General features: G+C 31.7%; 2 protein-coding genes across 2 annotated transcripts; both read left to right on the forward strand.

The window, feature by feature from the left end:
- Positions 1–39: 39 nt before the first annotated feature.
- LOC145316639 (uncharacterized) lies at positions 40–8,258 on the forward strand. The gene is made up of 11 exons (XM_080157311.1): positions 40–109; positions 1,160–1,586; positions 2,133–2,201; positions 2,505–2,655; positions 3,264–3,387; positions 4,125–4,245; positions 4,434–4,474; positions 5,453–5,561; positions 6,074–6,524; positions 7,083–7,160; positions 7,824–8,258. Exons 1-11 carry the CDS (start codon positions 68–70, stop codon positions 7,888–7,890), a joined length of 1,680 nt encoding a protein of 559 aa, XP_080013437.1. The 5' UTR covers positions 40–67; the 3' UTR covers positions 7,891–8,258.
- Positions 8,240–16,375, forward strand: Cth (Cystathionine gamma-lyase). Its single transcript, XM_080157312.1, has 5 exons — positions 8,240–8,315; positions 12,042–12,214; positions 14,491–15,090; positions 15,405–15,633; positions 15,910–16,375. The coding sequence occupies exons 2-5, from the start codon at positions 12,069–12,071 to the stop codon at positions 16,114–16,116; spliced, it is 1,182 nt and encodes a 393-aa protein (XP_080013438.1). The 5' UTR covers positions 8,240–8,315; positions 12,042–12,068; the 3' UTR covers positions 16,117–16,375.
- The last annotated feature ends 1,369 nt before the right edge of the window (positions 16,376–17,744 follow it).

Here is a 17,744-nt window from a genome sequence, read left to right on the forward strand (position 1 = left end):
GTGTTGGAAATGACAGAGAAATTATTTGAGAAAAAGAAAATTAATAGCTTATTCTATTCAGATAAAAATGGCAGAACCATTAAATGAAGAAAATAATATGAGTTTAAAGGCAATGTTAATTAAATACATATTTTGTTTACAAAGAATAATTATGTTATTTATAATTAAACATAAGGATAATACTGTCCAAAACCAGCAGAGCATATTGAAATAAAGTATTTTTGGTTAATATACGTACCAAATTTCTGTTTAATTTAGTTGTGTAAACGAGGACAATATAAGTTCTAAAACCGTTTATATGAAGAAAATTTTTAAATATCATCAAATGTTTTATTGAGTTCAATGTGTTAATTAAAAAATGTCATAAGGTCATATAAAGATGTGAAATGTAAAAGTACTGTTCAATTTTATACAATTTGCCATCCCTTTTAATAAATATATCTTTTACCGTTAAAGTATGCTGTTGTGTCAAAGCATTTGATGATTTTTCTTCACATAATAGGTACATTTTAAAAACTTGGACAAGATCATGGTAGAACCTAACTTACCTATTGTTTTTCAGTAAGCTATATTTAACAGAAATCAAATAAATATACCATTCAAACATGACTGCTGGAAGGTGCTTAACATCACATGCATCACTGCTGGAAGGTGCTTCACATCACATGCATCACACTCTTTAAAAGCGAAGCTTTTCTATGATTAGTTAAAAACGAAGCTTTACTATAATTAGGCTCGGTCCGTAACGGATTTTTTTTTTCTCGTCAATTTAGATGTGTTAGAATTGTCCTACCGATTTCAAACTTTGCATCATTATTCCTGTGGTAGTTATGTACGATTTAGAAAGCGTAGCAACTCTATAGTCGTTATAAGAATGTCCGTACGTCCATTTTAAACATAGTGACTTTTAACATTTTTAACAACAATTTTTTATGTGATATAATCATTCGATCGATAGTAGTTTTGTAACAAATTTACGTATAAGTCAAAATTTTGTTATATATTTATATTTTGTATAACAGTTCTGACACTCTACAAGGGTTAATGTTTGTTTTTCATACCGTTTAAGAGCTTCGCTTTTATGGATGTTGTCATCCTTGTTTTTCTATATAATAGTTGACATTTTTGGTTACATCAATTGTATAATTTGTTAATATAGGAAACAGAGCAACTCGTGGAGCAGTTACTGATCCATCTCCTTAATTCTGTAATCCCTGGTGCTCTACTTAATAGGAAGACTAAGGATGTTGATGAGACTGCTTCTGAAGAAATTACAAAAATTCCTTGTAAATCATATGATAACTCGGAAAATTGTAAAGATGCTATTCTTTCAAATGGAGAACCAAAGAAAACCGTGGCAAGAGATAAAAATTCGCAAGAAAAGGTTTTGGATATCAATTTTATTGAATGTTCAACTGATACAAAATGTTTCAAAAACAGCTCTTCTGTTGATATATTAACGAAGGATAGTGCACATATGAGTGAAGGTAGATGCATAGATATACTTAAAAATGAAGCAACTGCTGAAGACATGGATGAAGATCCATTGTCTGACTATTCTCCTATTCCTGCACTTCAAACTCAAGGTGAAAATTGGATGTATAGGTATTTTTATAGATAGTAAGAATAGAAAAGGACCAGTTGAGCTATTTGGAACTAACTTCAGACTTTAGCTTCTTCAAGCCAGAGATAAATTGTTTCCTCCTTATCGTATAATGTATTATTAGTTAATTTTATTAGCAATTCCAATTTTATTCACCAGAGAATTAAATAAAACAAATAAAAAATTACTTAAAACAAGGGCTGAGTATTAGAGCACTACAAACAGACCGACGCGACGGATCAAGTGACAGAGTATACGCTCCATAGTCAGCAGAATCTTCAAAGAGAAAAAAATCAAATGTTTATCTTTAATAGCTGCCGAGTACTCCACAGTTCCCCGTCTTAGGAAGGATTGACAGACGGACAAAGAAATGTTTAGAGTAGCTTGCCAGTAACAATTAAACGTAAACTTAAAAGTACAAAGGGAATAATCGATCCAGACGTTGACGAGTTCAGTATCCTAGCATATATAAAAACTTACTAAACTTTACTTGCTTCAGCATGTAGAATAACAAATCAACTTTATATAGATGACATTGCTGACTGGTTTACTGAAGACATGCCATCCTTCTCTCCTGGGGAACAATCTCAGAATCAAGGTGAAATAGGGGATGTAAACATTGTTAGTTTTATCAGGTGGAAGTAGATCTAGTTGAGCTCATTAGGATTTATTGAACGCAGAATTGTGTGTGTCCTTAGCAAAGTAATGGATAAAAATGGCAATGATTTGCTCCCTTCAGGAGTGGTTTTATGGAGAAGTTTAGGAACAAAATCAAACTTATTCAGGATTTGAAAAAAAGGAGGGAACTGTTCTTCTTGACTGGTCAAAAAAAGTAAATCGACTAACATATATCTATACATGTTCTTGTTTTAGAATATCCTATATTTTTGTTTTTATTCAGAATCTATGTGTGACCTTTCTGATAGTATACCCAGCTATTACGAGACTTCTAACACTGATGGCATCAACAGAAGCGTCTTCATAACTCAGGCTCTTCATATTAATAAGCTTTCTCAGTCTTCACTGTCATCTCCATCTTCTCAAACTTTTAGGTATTTTTAATATGTTATTTTTGAGTTCATTTTTCACTAATCCCTATATCATATGTTGTCGAACACATTTAAAAGAAATTTTCAACTGAACACAGTTCATAGAAAATTTTCGGATAATGAAAGAAAACGAAGCTGCGGGTTCGTTGTATTTGTCGGGAGGGGGGGGGGGGCTCTAGCACTGCGGGGCAATCATTACCAACTACTTACCCTAACCTAAAATAACCTTTCAAAAGCTACTGTGAAAATACGATGAAACCCGCAACTTCGTTTTCTTTCCATGGCCCAAATTTTCTTTTTACAAAAGACACACTGATTTTGAATATTTATATAAATGTAGATTTAGAATTTTCATTCATATTAAATCTTTAAAATGTCCAGATAGGCATTTGTAATAGAGAAATATTGGAAAAACCTCCTTTATCGATAGTAAACCTATCTCTCATTCCTCCATTTTTTTAATTTGTGTTGTAGGACCCTATCTCTTCAAATGAAAGACCCAATGAGATTACCTGAAATTTATATAGCTTAATAATATTTTTGTTATTGGGACCAGACGAATTGACTATTGTCGATTGTAACCTTTCTGTTGGCAATATTTATTTTCTAAGGTCATGGGAAGAAAACTGGTCGGCTCCAACTCCAGCAAAACGAATCTGCAGCGACAGAGATAATTGTCTGATTACAGAAGAAGATTCCAACTATACATGTAAAAAATCACTGTTCTCCACAAAGGTAACTTTTTCATTTCGGCAGATGAAACCATTTTCTTATCTTTTGGTTTCAATAAGGGGGGGGGGGGGGTAATGCAACTATCTCGTAATCAATGTGTAAATGGCCCTTAGAATTTGAATTTCGATCTGAAATTTTGCATGAGTAATCTTTGTTAGGTCTATTTTCCCTAAATCGAACCAAAAATTGGAAAAGTAACGCCTAACGGCTCAGCCATTTAGCCATTTTTTTTGCTATTTTCAAGGCATATCTATCACGAAACCTATCTCCACATAATTTTTTTCCCGCTCCTAAACGTTTTTATTTGAATATTTTAATATGAGAAGATATGTGATGACTAAAAAAATAAAATACATAAACTTTCCCTCTGACAAGTCCAATTAATATTAATGCCGGCGTATTTTATCGCTTTTGTTTTTATCCGTTTATAAATATCAAACTGTACAAAGTGAAAAAATAGCACTAAAAAGATTCACAAAGATAAATCAAGTAAAGTTACATTTTATGACAGAGTAAGGGAAATAAAATAAATTGTTATTTAATAGTTAAAAGTGACTAATGATTTGACCAACTTAATTGCCTACCATTGCTTCATTAGCAGCTTTAAAAACACAAAATATGGGATATTTGGTACGATATGCAGCAGAAAAGCAATATTTTCCTACTTAACTGCTAATTACAAATTTAAAACACCGAAAAAATTAAATCTGTCATTGTTTTTTTATCTGTTGTACATTTAGATTGACTCTTGTGATGATATTGTACCTGATATAACTGATGCTCTTGAACAAAATGATGCTAATAATATTTGTTCTTTTTACAATACAGAATATAAAAAAGAACATGTTGCTTTAGACCAAGGTCAGTTGAGAAAAATAATAAGATTTCAAGAAGAATTTATAAGTGTTAATATGCCTTATTCAATTATTTAAGAAGAATCTACTAAAAATATTTTTAAATTATCAATTTTATCAGCGATTCCGAGATGTTTTTATAAGAAAATGCACGATACAATTCTCATTTTAATTTAGTAATATTTTTATTTTTAGAGCAAAACAAGTTGATTTGTGAAGAGGTTGACAGCAAACAGGTAAATTAATAAAAATGAAAATCGGTATCTCTTCTGGTGTATAGGAAATTTGCAGAACATAAATAATTTGCTAACTGTTCGATAACGTTATCTTAGAAATTATTGTTATTAGGGATGGCAATCCGTCAAATTTTTGGACTGGATTCGGATTCTTACAAGAATCCGTCAAAAAAAAGGCGGATTCTCGCGGATTCTGGTTTCTTATTTTTGGCGGATTCCGGATTCGGATTCCAGATTATAGCAATATTTTAAAATGTTTTTTTAAACTTAAAAATTTAAGTGCTACATATATCCTAAAAATTAATGTTCTTGGTGTTCTCTATAATTCACTTCCGAGAATCGAACCAGATTTTAAAAGATATTATATATAATGATGATAATCTTTGCCTTCAAAAAGGTGGAGTTGACAGAAAAACCTCAAGACGCGAATTTTAGCCTACCAATTAAGAATCCGAATCCGCTATTAAAAACGGATTCCGGATTCGGATTCGGATTGCCAACCCTAAATTGTTATAATTGAATTATTATACATATACACATATTAATTTTAAATAGACTTGATTATTTTTCATTACACTCCCCTTAACTGTTCTAGGGGATGTAACGTTTCTACCCTCCCCCTTTTTTTAGTGGTAGTTTTTAGTAACCTAAACTAACCCAAAATAATAAACAAACTAACCCCTATCCCATTTTCAATTATTTTAAGATAAGAATTGGGAGTTATCAATGCTAATAAGGGAATTTTGTGAGATAGTGCCAGATGGTCCAATATGGAATACTATCAGCTGCGCTTCTAGCATCTCTAGCGCTCTGTATTCAAAGGGGCAAGGAAAATAGCCTAAAACCATCCAAAGGATTAAATCTTTTTTAAAAGTAGCCCAAAACCATCCCTTGACCTATGTAAAGCTTCTCGACAAATGAGAACTCGATCAATTTAGAAGTTATTTATACTTTATATATTAAGATTTACCTATTTAGAACGTGAAGAAAAGAAAAGATTTCGATTTTGACTTGAGCTCCTCCAAGACTCTAAGACCTACATTAAGATTGGTGGAGTCTCAGCCGCACAAAGTTTATTGGTCTCAAGGTAACAAAAAAAATTTATTTTGTTTTGGTTATGGTCAAAAATTGATTTTACGCATTTGATGTTGGTATGGGTTTTACCGACATAATTTGTACTTTGTTTTTTTTTTGGAAAGGCTAGAGTTAGATAATAGTTATTTCTCGTATCGTATTATAAATGGCTTTCCGCGGATAAAGAATGTACAATTATATGAGAAATCCACTTATATCAAGAATAAAATTATAATTTTTTATGTATTGAACAAAATACTCGAATTTTGAAATTTTATTGCAAGAAAACTTAAAATCTCTGGAGATGGTATTCTTCATAAAATTCACTTTTGTGGATATTTCCCACATATGCTCAGCTAATTTTTGGGAAAATGTATTTCAAAATTAAAGGATTGATTTTTACAATGCAATGACGAAAATACACTGGCCGTATTCAAATCATAATATTATTTAGAATGCCATAATTTTTTTCCCAAGTAGCAACAGAAAAGTTAGTCGTAAATTTTCCTTTATTTAAATATTTAGTTTGTAAAGAAGACCAAGACGGGAAGGTTACAAAATTCATCAGGCAAGTTGGTCATCTGTCCAGATTACAAGCTAAGGAGATGGTCAAGAACGACATAACATCCAACAATGTACACAATGACTGCAAGGCTACAAATGATGCTAAAGAAATTGAACCATTTGCTAATGTGCCATTAGTGAATATATCTGAAACTTCATTTCAACCAAAATTATCGGAGCATGATAAAGTTTTGACAAATGAAAAGACCTTTAATGATATACCATCAGTATTTCAAAGTATGAAATTCAATCCACCTTCTAGTATCAAAAACTTTGACAAAAAAGTTGAAATCACAAAAGAAAATCCGAAGAAGGTGGCTAATGAAAGGGAAATGGAGATTGAAAGTACTGAGAGGAAAAATGAAGTTGAATGCGTTGATGATCAGGAGGAGGCCGATAGAAACTTTTTAAGGTGATTATTGTTGTTTTGATTGTGTGTGTACAGTTCCGTAAGGCGATGAATTGATTTTTCGGCTTAATTTTGAAGGGGAAAAGAAATTAGGAAATGAGGGGGTGGTTGTCCCACCTCACTGGAAATAAAAGCTTCATTCATCACTTGACCAATATTTCCTGACGCACCTGGTATTAGCGTAATTGGTACGTGTCGGGGAGTTGTCGGGTTCGAGTCTTTACCACACTCTGCTATGTCAGGCGCGTGACATCAGTAGTAAGAATGGGGGAAAACCCTTAGCCATGAACATGCGCAACTCATTACCATGCACAGTTAGGACTTCCAGACAAAGGCCGTATAGTTAAAGGGTTGGTTGTCTATCGAGTGAATGGACGCTTTACACCGCAATTTTAAGACGTGTAGTATGTTTCTAGGTGCGTGGAGAGGTCAAAAACCCGAAGCGACACCAAGCCCCCTAGGGGACCTCTAGTAGAGGTCATCATATTCCCTGACGCATTCGGTTTAGCCGTTAGTGAGGCCGTCATATTTATTATAGACAAGTGAAAATAAAATATTAAGGAATGTTACCAACTGGGAGCGAAGCATGGATTCAAGTTTCAGGTTGACTCCTGTCAAACTTCTCAACAAGCCCCCCAGGTTTTCTTTTGATTAAGCTTTTTATATTCATTAGGGTGGTGCAGGACTTACTCAATTATCTCGTACTTGGGCGTGTGCTACATTTAAAAACACTATAGAAAGCAAAAAAATGAATAGATATTTAGCTTACTCTACATTCAATAGAAAGATTGATTACACTCAATAATATCCAATTCCTGACTGCTTTTAAGTATTTTTTATATTTTTAGTGGCGAATCTACTCTATAAATAGTTTTGTCTTACAGTCAGTTTGTAACGTTAAGGGGTAAATGTGATTTTCTCGGATGCTTTTCAAGATAGAAAGCTGAAATTTTTAGTTAAGATTCCTAAGATATATGCTTATCTAGTCTATATATCGTTTTGTCTGTCTGTCTGTCGGTCATCCTTTAAAAGACATTACCTTTTTTTCAGTTTCGTGATTTGCGTGAGTTTTTACACATTCTCTCTCTTTTTTGTTGTCAAGACAACTTAACATCTGCATTTTAACTCACTTTGTCCATTAGTCCAAACAAAGATTATTTGTGTTTCGCTACATATTGCGATGAAATACGTAGCTGAATAATTTTATCTGTGTCAGTGTGTCAATCATTACTGTAGCAAAACTCAAAGTGGTTGTTATAAATTTTTATTTTATAGGTATGTAAAAAAATTACTTAATTTTAGGTTGGGATTATCCAAAAGGAGTTCTTCTAAACTAATTATCTACGAAGACATTCAGCCTGAGGAATAAATACCTAACTATTTCACCAAAATTAAAAGTTATTTCACCTCAAAATTATTTTTTTAAAATAGCTTATTTTTACCTTTAGAATTAATTAAAATTTATTGTAATGGTGGACATTTGTGCAAAAAAATATGCTTTTAAATCGTCAGGTTTTTTTTCAAGATTAAAAATTTTTGTTTGCTAATTGTAATATGAGATTTGTATAACTAATTGTAATATTACTCTAAAGTTTTATTTTATTATTAAATGTTAAAATATCATCACTATTCATCTTTTATCAATTAAATTTTTTATGTGTTCTCATGACAATATATAATAATTTCTAACTTTTTTTAATATTAATAATAAATCAATAAGTATATGACTATTTCAGATAATACAGAATGAATTGATGATTGAAAAAGAAATTGAGTGAATACTGTACAAAGCAAGTAAGTAGCTAGTATTACGTCTGATCATCAACACTCCAACTCATTATTTCCCTTTTTTGTCTGTAATTTTCACTTTCTCCATTTATTTATTGGCTTTTATATTTTGGAGCTTGGCTAATCATGTAGGTAGTCATCCTTGTTGTATCTTGTATAAAGTATCATTTTTATGAGTAGTAAATTAATGCTAGATATTTAAGGATAGAAAATTTAAAAGCCTCAGAAGTACAATTTAAACGAACTAATTGTGTGAAGTACCAAGCCCCCTGTCATAAATTAAACTTTTTCTTAAGCTTAAATACACTTATATATAAATTGCGAATATTTGAGGTGTTGGGGGGGGGGGGGGGGGGGGGGTGGTCATTTTTTACAATTATAGTCCAAACAAATTACCAACGTGATATAACTGTAACTATATTTCTAAACGTACTTTTGAAAATATTTAAAACTAAAACTATTTTTTGTCTCAATTGATCTATTTTGGTTGAGAGATAGAAATAGAAAATATGCCTTAGAATCTGCAGGCATTTGATTGCGGATTTTTGTGAATTTCTGTAAATTTCTAGTGGTTACTTATTATAACTTAGCTCATATGCCAAATGATATTCTTTATAATCAAATGGTTAAGTAATGGTTAAATGGTATAGTAATGCCAAGACAGTGAGAAATTCCCCTCCACCTTCTTGAAATCAATTAAGATAAGAAAATGATTTTAAAAACAAGATTTGGACATGCTTTTTCAAGACTATTCAAATAATTACCCACTAATAGCTTTAACACATTGAGGTTTTAGGATGTTTTAAATTATGCTATTTTCATTTTATTTTGAAAGTTTTTTTTTAGACATTAAGCAACTCATTTTTTATCGCCCTTGACATTTTTATTGTTGAGTAGTGTGAAGATAGATTTTAAGGAAAAATTTTATAGAACAAAAATTCTCAAATAATTCCAAATGGTCATATTTGGAAAATCCCAGTGTTGTAACTTTTTAAGATCCTAAGTATTTTCAGGTTCGTATCAAATAGGCACTCCCCACTGCCCCTCCCCCTTCCAATTTCTATTTTTAGATGGCTAACATCTCTAAAAATTTCCCTTTCCCTCACTCAAGACTTTCACACTCCTTTGTTTTTTTTTTCTCTTTTTTTTTTAATTATACATATATTATTAATTCTATGTAAAATTATATACATCTACCCATCTATGACCGTTTTTGTTCTTGTTTATTATTGTAAGTATTAGTACGCACACTTGATATCATCAAGATAGAGACTTCTTTTCAGTAATTTAATCCTCACGGTTATGTAATGTTTTTTATTTACAATATTATCTTCCTCATGCCAATATCTACAAGAATTAAAGATTCCCCGCAATCTAACTTCAATTTTAAGTTGCCAAAGACAGTAATTACATAATAAAATGCACTTTTTAAGTAGTCTAATGAATATTGTTTTAAAATGGCAAATATTCCCTCAAGTTTTTTTTATTATATTTAGGGATAGGGGGAGGGCAATAAATTATGTATTACTTAATTATTTAAATTTTTTTATATAAATTTTATAGTAATAAGATATATCTTTTGTTGCTTAAAGACAAGAAAGAAAGATTTATCTATCGTCCCTGCATTTTTACGTTGGATAAGATCTCGTGGTCAAGTGGTGTAGAAAACTGATTTCTCATACTTATGGGATAACTCTTAACTATTGCGACTTAACAGAAATTTCCAGTCACCCTATAACTACAACTTGGGACATTCCAGTATCTTACTACTATTTACCAGGGATGGACTGATGGGCACTTCATTTGATTTTCGGCGGCTCATTGGCCCAATGGTGTTTTTTATCGCACAAAAGGGGTTTTGGGCACCCTTAAGGGCAAATATCTTTGAAAGCATATGTTTACTTATCAAAAAATCCACTTAAAGGTAAATTTATATGGTAATTTTATGCAGCCTCCTAGAACACCCAACAAATCATACCCTGTCACATCATTTTTAACCCCTACCACCTTATTCTCCCCCCATGCTCTAAAAATCAGCTTAAACAATGAAAGTGATCATTACTGCCCAAATGGTTTGACAAAAGGCGGCCCAAAACTACCCGGTAAAAAATAGGCGGTAAAAGCCAGTATCGGGCCAGACCATCCTTGCTATCAACTATATTTAAGTCATAATTGTATATGTGTACATTAGACTGGCCCAAAAAAACATGAATTTTTAAATCTTTACCATATCAATTTGCGGATACCTTGAAGTTGTTACCGGCTCAAATGTAGACCTTTTAGTGAAAACTAGACCTCTCTACAATGAAAATTGATCTCGAAATTTCAATCTTAAGCTTTTTATCAAAAACTTCATATTTTCATGATTTTAACAAGAAATAATTAAAGAACTGCCAACCTAAAATAATGTAACAAGAGTTCAAATATAAAGCAATCATAAAAAGTAGGCAGAACCGCCATTCCTGCCGAATAATTCCGAAAAACGTCTAAAAACATTGTTTTATTTAAATTGATAATTTGTGTAAGAAATTGAACTAAAACAGTAGCTATTAGTCTTATGAGAAGAGAAATGATGAAAAACTCTAAAAAATATACATTTTAAAGACATAAAATAGTAAAAAGTGTTTTTAATAAATTTCATGGCTCAACAGACATTGTCGCCAATAAAGAGACAATTTACTTAAATAAAAAATTAAATGAAGGTAAAAAATATGTAATATACTTATTCTCATATTCAACTTTTAAAAAAGCATTAGCATACTAATAAAAAAATTAATATTGCCAAAAATAATTTGATTGTTTTTTATTAAACCAGGAATAAAGAGTAAGGCTTATCTTTAATTATTTTTCTTCAATAATTTTGCAGTATGAATTAGCTTTCCCAAATTATTGTAGTTGTACATAAATAAATTTTTATACTTCTTCATATGTTTATTCCTGGTGATTTTAATATTTTATTTCAATGTTTGTAAACAAACAGACAGAAAATTTGATGCTTTGCTTTATATCTGGTGTAAGTCTTTCATAATTTGGGGAATTAAAGGTGAAAATAAATATGCATTTGACGAGATAGCGATAGATTTTTTCTTAAAATCAATTATAGGGCTAAAATCTACAAACAATACATAACCTATTTTTACATAACGCACATTGAAAAGCGATTTAGACCTTCATTTGGGCCACACTAGTGTACATATATTGTATTGGTCATGTGTAGAAAGTCTGGAGTGTACTTTTACAATACTATGTACATATACCTATCTTTTATCTAATTTTCGTCTTATTTTTTAATTTTCCACAATTAGTCCTCTCTTTCCAATACCTACCTCCATAATAATAGTTTAAAACTATAAATAACTTATAAAATGAAGGAGAATTATTTCTCTAAAAGTACTTAAAAGTTGATATTTGTTTTGTTGTGTATTATAAGTTTTGGCCCCACCGCTCCAAAATAAAACCTGATTTTGAAAAAAAAAACAGATTAAATACCAGAACAAGAACTTTATTTTCGTCCAATTAAACATTTTGGTTTCCTTCTTACCCATACATACATACATAGCGACAACATTAAAGAAAACACTCAGTCACCACGCGCTCCTCTTACTGATAAATTCCCTTTTACACACAGACACACACATACACACTTACGCTTAAAAAGCAAATAGAGATTCAGTATCAAATCAGCTTTGCTTTCTAATCAATATCCTACACTGAGTTAGTCTTTTATTCAAGTTATAAGAGCTAAGAGCAGACAAGAAGATGGCTTTCAGAGAGAACGATGCTCATTTCGCCACCAAAGCTCTGCACGAGGGCCAGGAAGCTGAACAATGGGAGAGTAATGCTGTTGTTCCACCTATTTCTTTGTCCACAACATTTAAGCAACAAGGACCTGCTGACTTTAAGAAGTAAGATATAGTTATTTACATTCAAAAGTTTCTTAAGATATTTTAAGGTGCAACAGCTAGTTTTTAGCTCCCTTTTTTTATGCGCGATACAATCAGTAACAGCTAGTTATTGAGTCGATTTGTGATAATTCGGCAATAAACCTGTTATACCTGTAATGCCTGTTATTGCATTTATCATGTTGTCGGTCACTTTGTTCTGTCTGTCCAGCTAAAGCACTTTAAAACTAGTAGATAGCCGGATGTTTCTTATTGAGGGGAATTTATATAATAGAAAAAAAGGGGACTGTGTGTAAACGAAAGCATTTTTTGGTAATATACTAGGTTTTGTTAAATATAGTTAATATTAATGCCAAAAATTAAAATTGATAACCAATTTTTGTTCAAATCGTATCGAATGATTTTCAAAATTTATTGTGTAAAAAAATCCTGGCAAGATTTAATAAATACTTTAATATGCAACTGTGCATGTGCAATCATAGTACTGGCTATTCATTTACAAATTGCCTTCTTTTTGTTAAGTATGTAACATATAAGTACCTATATTTTTTGTTAAAATAGGGGAAACTGCACAATAAATAAAATTTTTATTAATAAAAATACTTTTATGCATCATTAATCAACAAGAATCTAGTATAAAGATTAAAACTTGGTTTAATCTCACTTTTGTAAGGTGCTTTTATCATTTGCCCTCGTTCGTGCATAATCCCTTTTGTCTGTTTGCATTGAGGGGGTGGGATGTCAACAATATATCTAAAATAAAATATTAAGTAAAGAAAATATTTTTTATATCTGAAGTACATAAGAGGAAAGTGTAGGTGGGATGTAGACATCTTGGCGCTTTATATATTTTTTTCTGGTTTAATTTCTTTTATATTTGCACCGGTTCTACTTCTATGTAGCGAAGCTACAATATATTTCTTAATATATAACAGGCAGTTTAATGTGCACTGGTTATCATTTTTTTGGTTTAATTAAATTAAATAATTTTAAGTTTCTGTAATTTGCAACAATATGATATCTTCAAAATTGGAAGGATAACATTTTCTTTACTGTATTAGTTTATATTTGTAACAAGGATGACAACATCCATAAGTAGCTAAGCTCAAAAATAATGATTGGATATCGGGGGGAAAATATTATAGAGTAGTGTCAAACAATAAACATTAAACTTGATAAAATAGGGAAATCACGAAACCTGTAAAATCACGCAACCTTTAAAATCACGAAAACTTAAAAATCTAGGAATCGATCTAGCACCGCAATTAGTAGACAAATCTTAATGAAATTTGATGGAAATATGTAGAATATGAGCATATTCAACCCCCGATATTTTCAGTCATCAATCCTGAATAGGAATCGAGAATATCACAAAAATCTAGGAATCGATCTAGCACCCCAATTAATAAACAAATCTTAATAAAACTTAGTGAAAATATGTAGAATGTTAAATTAATTAAACCTTGAAAATTTCAGTCCTTATCTTGAAAAGGAGTTGAGAAAATCACGAAAACTTGAAAATCTAGGAATCGATCTAGCACCCCAAATAATAGACAGATGGACAAAACAAAGTATAGATTAGATAGGCATTTGTCATAGATATCTACACTAAAAATATCAACCGTCTATCTTAAATAGGAGCCGAGAAAATCACGTTTCCCCCAAGTGTCTCTAACGGACAGACGGGCATTTCAAATTATAGAGAAGCTTCGCTACTATAAACAAACAAACTAAGTATTATAATCTATATTTATATAAAATTAAGTAACACACAAGTGTTAAAATCTACAAATGAATAACAAATATTATCTTTTATCCCATTTTATGTGTTTCATTGCTAGAGGAAAATATTTACTTACGAATAATGATTTTATACAAAATTCCAATGTTAACAAAATATTAATGACTTCTATACAGCCTTAAAAGTTAATAAAAGAATTCAACAAAATTCAAAGAGTTGTTTTTGACGTGTCCATTTTTACGCCCCATAACGAATATTTCTGATCGTAAATTTAAATAATCAAAATAAATAGGATAATTAATATTATAGAAATTGTTGCCAAAAAAAAAAACATTTGTTAGATGGACGTACGAACTTTTTGGTAACGATTAAAGATTTGCTTCGCATTCTAAATCTTACTTAAATGTTGTATACTGTTAAAAATGAATAGACTAATTCCAACATGCCTAAATTATCGTTAAGACCTATTCTTTATGGACATACGGACGGAACTGACTCAACGACTTTAAAAAAAATATGTTTTTTCTTTCTTTTTAAGATACGAATATGGAAGGAGTGGAAATCCCACCCGTAACACCCTGGAAGCTTGCCTTGCATCACTTGATGGAGCCAAACACGCCATAACTTTCTCTAGCGGCCTGGCCGCAACAGCGACTATCACCACTCTTCTCAACTCTGGCGATCATATTGTGTCCATGGATGACCTGTACGGTGGAACCAACAGATACTTCAGGAAGGTTGCCTCCAGAATGAATATTGAAACATCATTCGTTGACGCAACAGTTCCAGAGCGTGTAGCTGCTGCTATTCGTCCCAATACCAAGATGGTTTGGATTGAAACTCCAACCAACCCAACTCTGAAGATTGTTGATGTTCGTGCTGTTGCTGACATCGTGAAGGCGCACCCAGGCATCTTTCTTGTGGTGGACAACACATTTGAATCTGCCTACTTCCAGCGCCCTCTGGAACTTGGAGCTGATATTGCCTACTACAGCCTGACTAAATACATGAATGGTCATACTGATGTCATCATGGGGGCTGCTTGCACTAACGATGATGCTCTTCATGAAAGGCTCAGATTTTTGCAGAACGCCACTGGTCCTGTTCCGAGTCCATTTGACTGCTACTTGGTCAACAGGTTTCATTAATTTATAGTTCTTGGGAAACATATGTTGTACGTGTTTGTATATTTTGTTGTTGTGTGTATTTGAAAGGGTGAGAGGGTTGACAAAATTAATAACCTTAAGGGAATTAAGCCTATTTATTTGTCCCTATATTTTTGACATTTTACCTTGGGAACAAGGTTTAAATTATTTTTTAAATTGTATTATCAGATAAAAAACATTAAAGGGTATGTTAACTCTTCTTTTTCACAACTTATCTGTACAATGTAATAATTTTATAAATGTGCCTATGGCTGACGAAGCAATTATTAAATGTATTATTTACTAGGTCATTAAAAACATTAAAAGTGAGAATGGAAGAACACCAGAAGAATTCTCTCCAAGTTGGACGCTGGTTGGAGAAGCATCCAGCTATTGTGTCTGTCCGTCATCCTGGTCTGCCCAGCCATCCCCAGCATAATATTGTGTTGAAACAGTGCTACGGGCACTCTGGAATGATATCATTCTACCTGAGGGGCAAGCTCGAGCAGAGCAGGAAGTTCCTCTCTGCACTCAAGGTAAAAGGGGATTATGTGCGGCTAGACAATTTTTCTCATGATTTAGTAGATACCATTTGGTCAAAGGGATCTGTAATACAAATATTTTTTATGTTACAACGGTTTGGGGAAGTTTGCGGTCTGATATTTTTCTTTGGTTGGGTTTAAGATCCCAATAGCTCTACATATTCCGATGAGACCTGCCCTCTCCAGCCCCTGCTGGAACTACCAAATCTACTTTCCCTTATTAACTGGTTGCAATTTCAAATCCCAAATAATCCTTATTTATTATTTTAGTTGATAACATTGGCTGAATCTCTTGGAGGGTATGAGAGCTTGGCAGAGTTGCCCTACCTCATGACTCATGCTTCTATCGAGGAGAAGGAGAGGGTTGCCCTTGGTGTCACTGAAAACCTGATTCGTGTGAGTGTTGGACTAGAGAACGCTGATGATATAATTGCTGACCTGGACCAGGCCCTCAGAGTTGCTGTACCAAACTGTTAATTTTTATAAAGATAAATAATCTTTTCTTTATAAAGAGCAAAAAACTTTTCTTCTTAAGAATGCTTTTATTCATATACAATTTGTTGTCTTTAATTTTAAATTGTAAAATTTTTAATTTTTGTTTTATTGCATTTCAATTAAGCTTGTGTTCAATATATTATTGATATAATAATTTTAATATGTATTATTCTTATTTTTATATGATTTAAAATGTATTTTTGCAATTTTATTATTTACTTTAATAAACTCTTTACCTATAGTTTTCTATACATAGAATTTAAAATATTATGAAAATTTCTATTAATCTTATATAACCCTGACAAAAACCCTTTAGTCACCAAATATCCCCAACATTTTTTCAATGACCGCGCGCTATAATGTTCTAGTTATACTGATATCGATAAAGAGATGGCACTGAAAAACTAAAAATACGCTGTAAATATCCTCTTGTAATTAACTAGACGACAAACATCTATACTTGGCAAAGCACAAACAGCTAGATATTAACAGGTATTAACAAAATGATATAAAGAGTAAATGTTTATATCGGAGGAATTCTCTTAGATAATTTCAAAATCAAATTTATTTCAGCAATAAGCTATCTTTCCTCATACAAATATAAAAGATAACTACTGACCGTTTTGCCTATGGTTACTAAAATCAAATAGAATGTCAAAAAGATTATTGTAAGTATTACAATAAAAATTATTAAAAATCGTACAAAAATACCAATATGCCAAATAATGAAAGATGTTTGTCTTTTCATTTATAGACACGAGAAATTAAATAAACCCACACAAAAAATTAAAATGGGACAAAATAAAATCAAATAAAATGGCTTACAAATTTACTTCAAGAAAGGCTTTATGAGTTAGCAGAACATCTGTTGAGATATTTCTGTAGCAATAATTTGTAAAACAAGGATGACAACATCCATAAGTAGCGAAGCACAAAATCTATAATAAAATAGACAAACAGACAAAGTAATTTATAGAGCTGATTAACTGTTTCCATAACAAAGAAAAGAAAGTTATGCAAATAAATATGCAAAAACTTAAAATCATGAAACTTTGAAAAATTAAGGTTTATATCTGAAAGTTTTAAAAAGAAAAGCAGCTTAAAAGCAATCAGACTACCAAAGATTTTTCATACCTAAGTATGGGGCATAAAGTCAGTAATATTGGCAAGTTTCAGTAGTGTATTTTTTGTAGGAGCTGAGAAAATCTGTTACAAAAAGTAAAAGTGGTTAAAGAGCTGTTTAGAAGCAGTCTGGCCGCTATTGATGATGAATACTTAATTATGCTTCATATTGTTGGGAATGTTGACAGGAATTTTCAGTCTTCTATCTTTTACCTTAGCCAAAAAAATCAGTTTTAAAAAATTAAAGCGGCTCTATGCTGCTTAAAAGCAGTCCGACCGCTATTGATGTTTCATACTTAATTATGTTCCATATTGATAGGAATGTTGACAAGAAGTTTCAGCTTTATATCTTTAACAGGAGCCGAGCAAATCAGTTTTGAAAAATAAAAGCTGCTTAAAAGCAGTCTGACCGCTATTGATGTTTCATTCTTAATAATGCTTCATAACAATAAGATTGTTGACATGAAGTTTCAGCATTCTCTCTATTA

The sequence above is a fragment of the Acartia tonsa genome, chromosome 4, assembly GCF_053477335.1.
Source record: "Acartia tonsa isolate MP-2025a chromosome 4, ASM5347733v1, whole genome shotgun sequence".
NCBI classification, from domain to species: Eukaryota; Metazoa; Arthropoda; class Copepoda; order Calanoida; family Acartiidae; genus Acartia; species Acartia tonsa.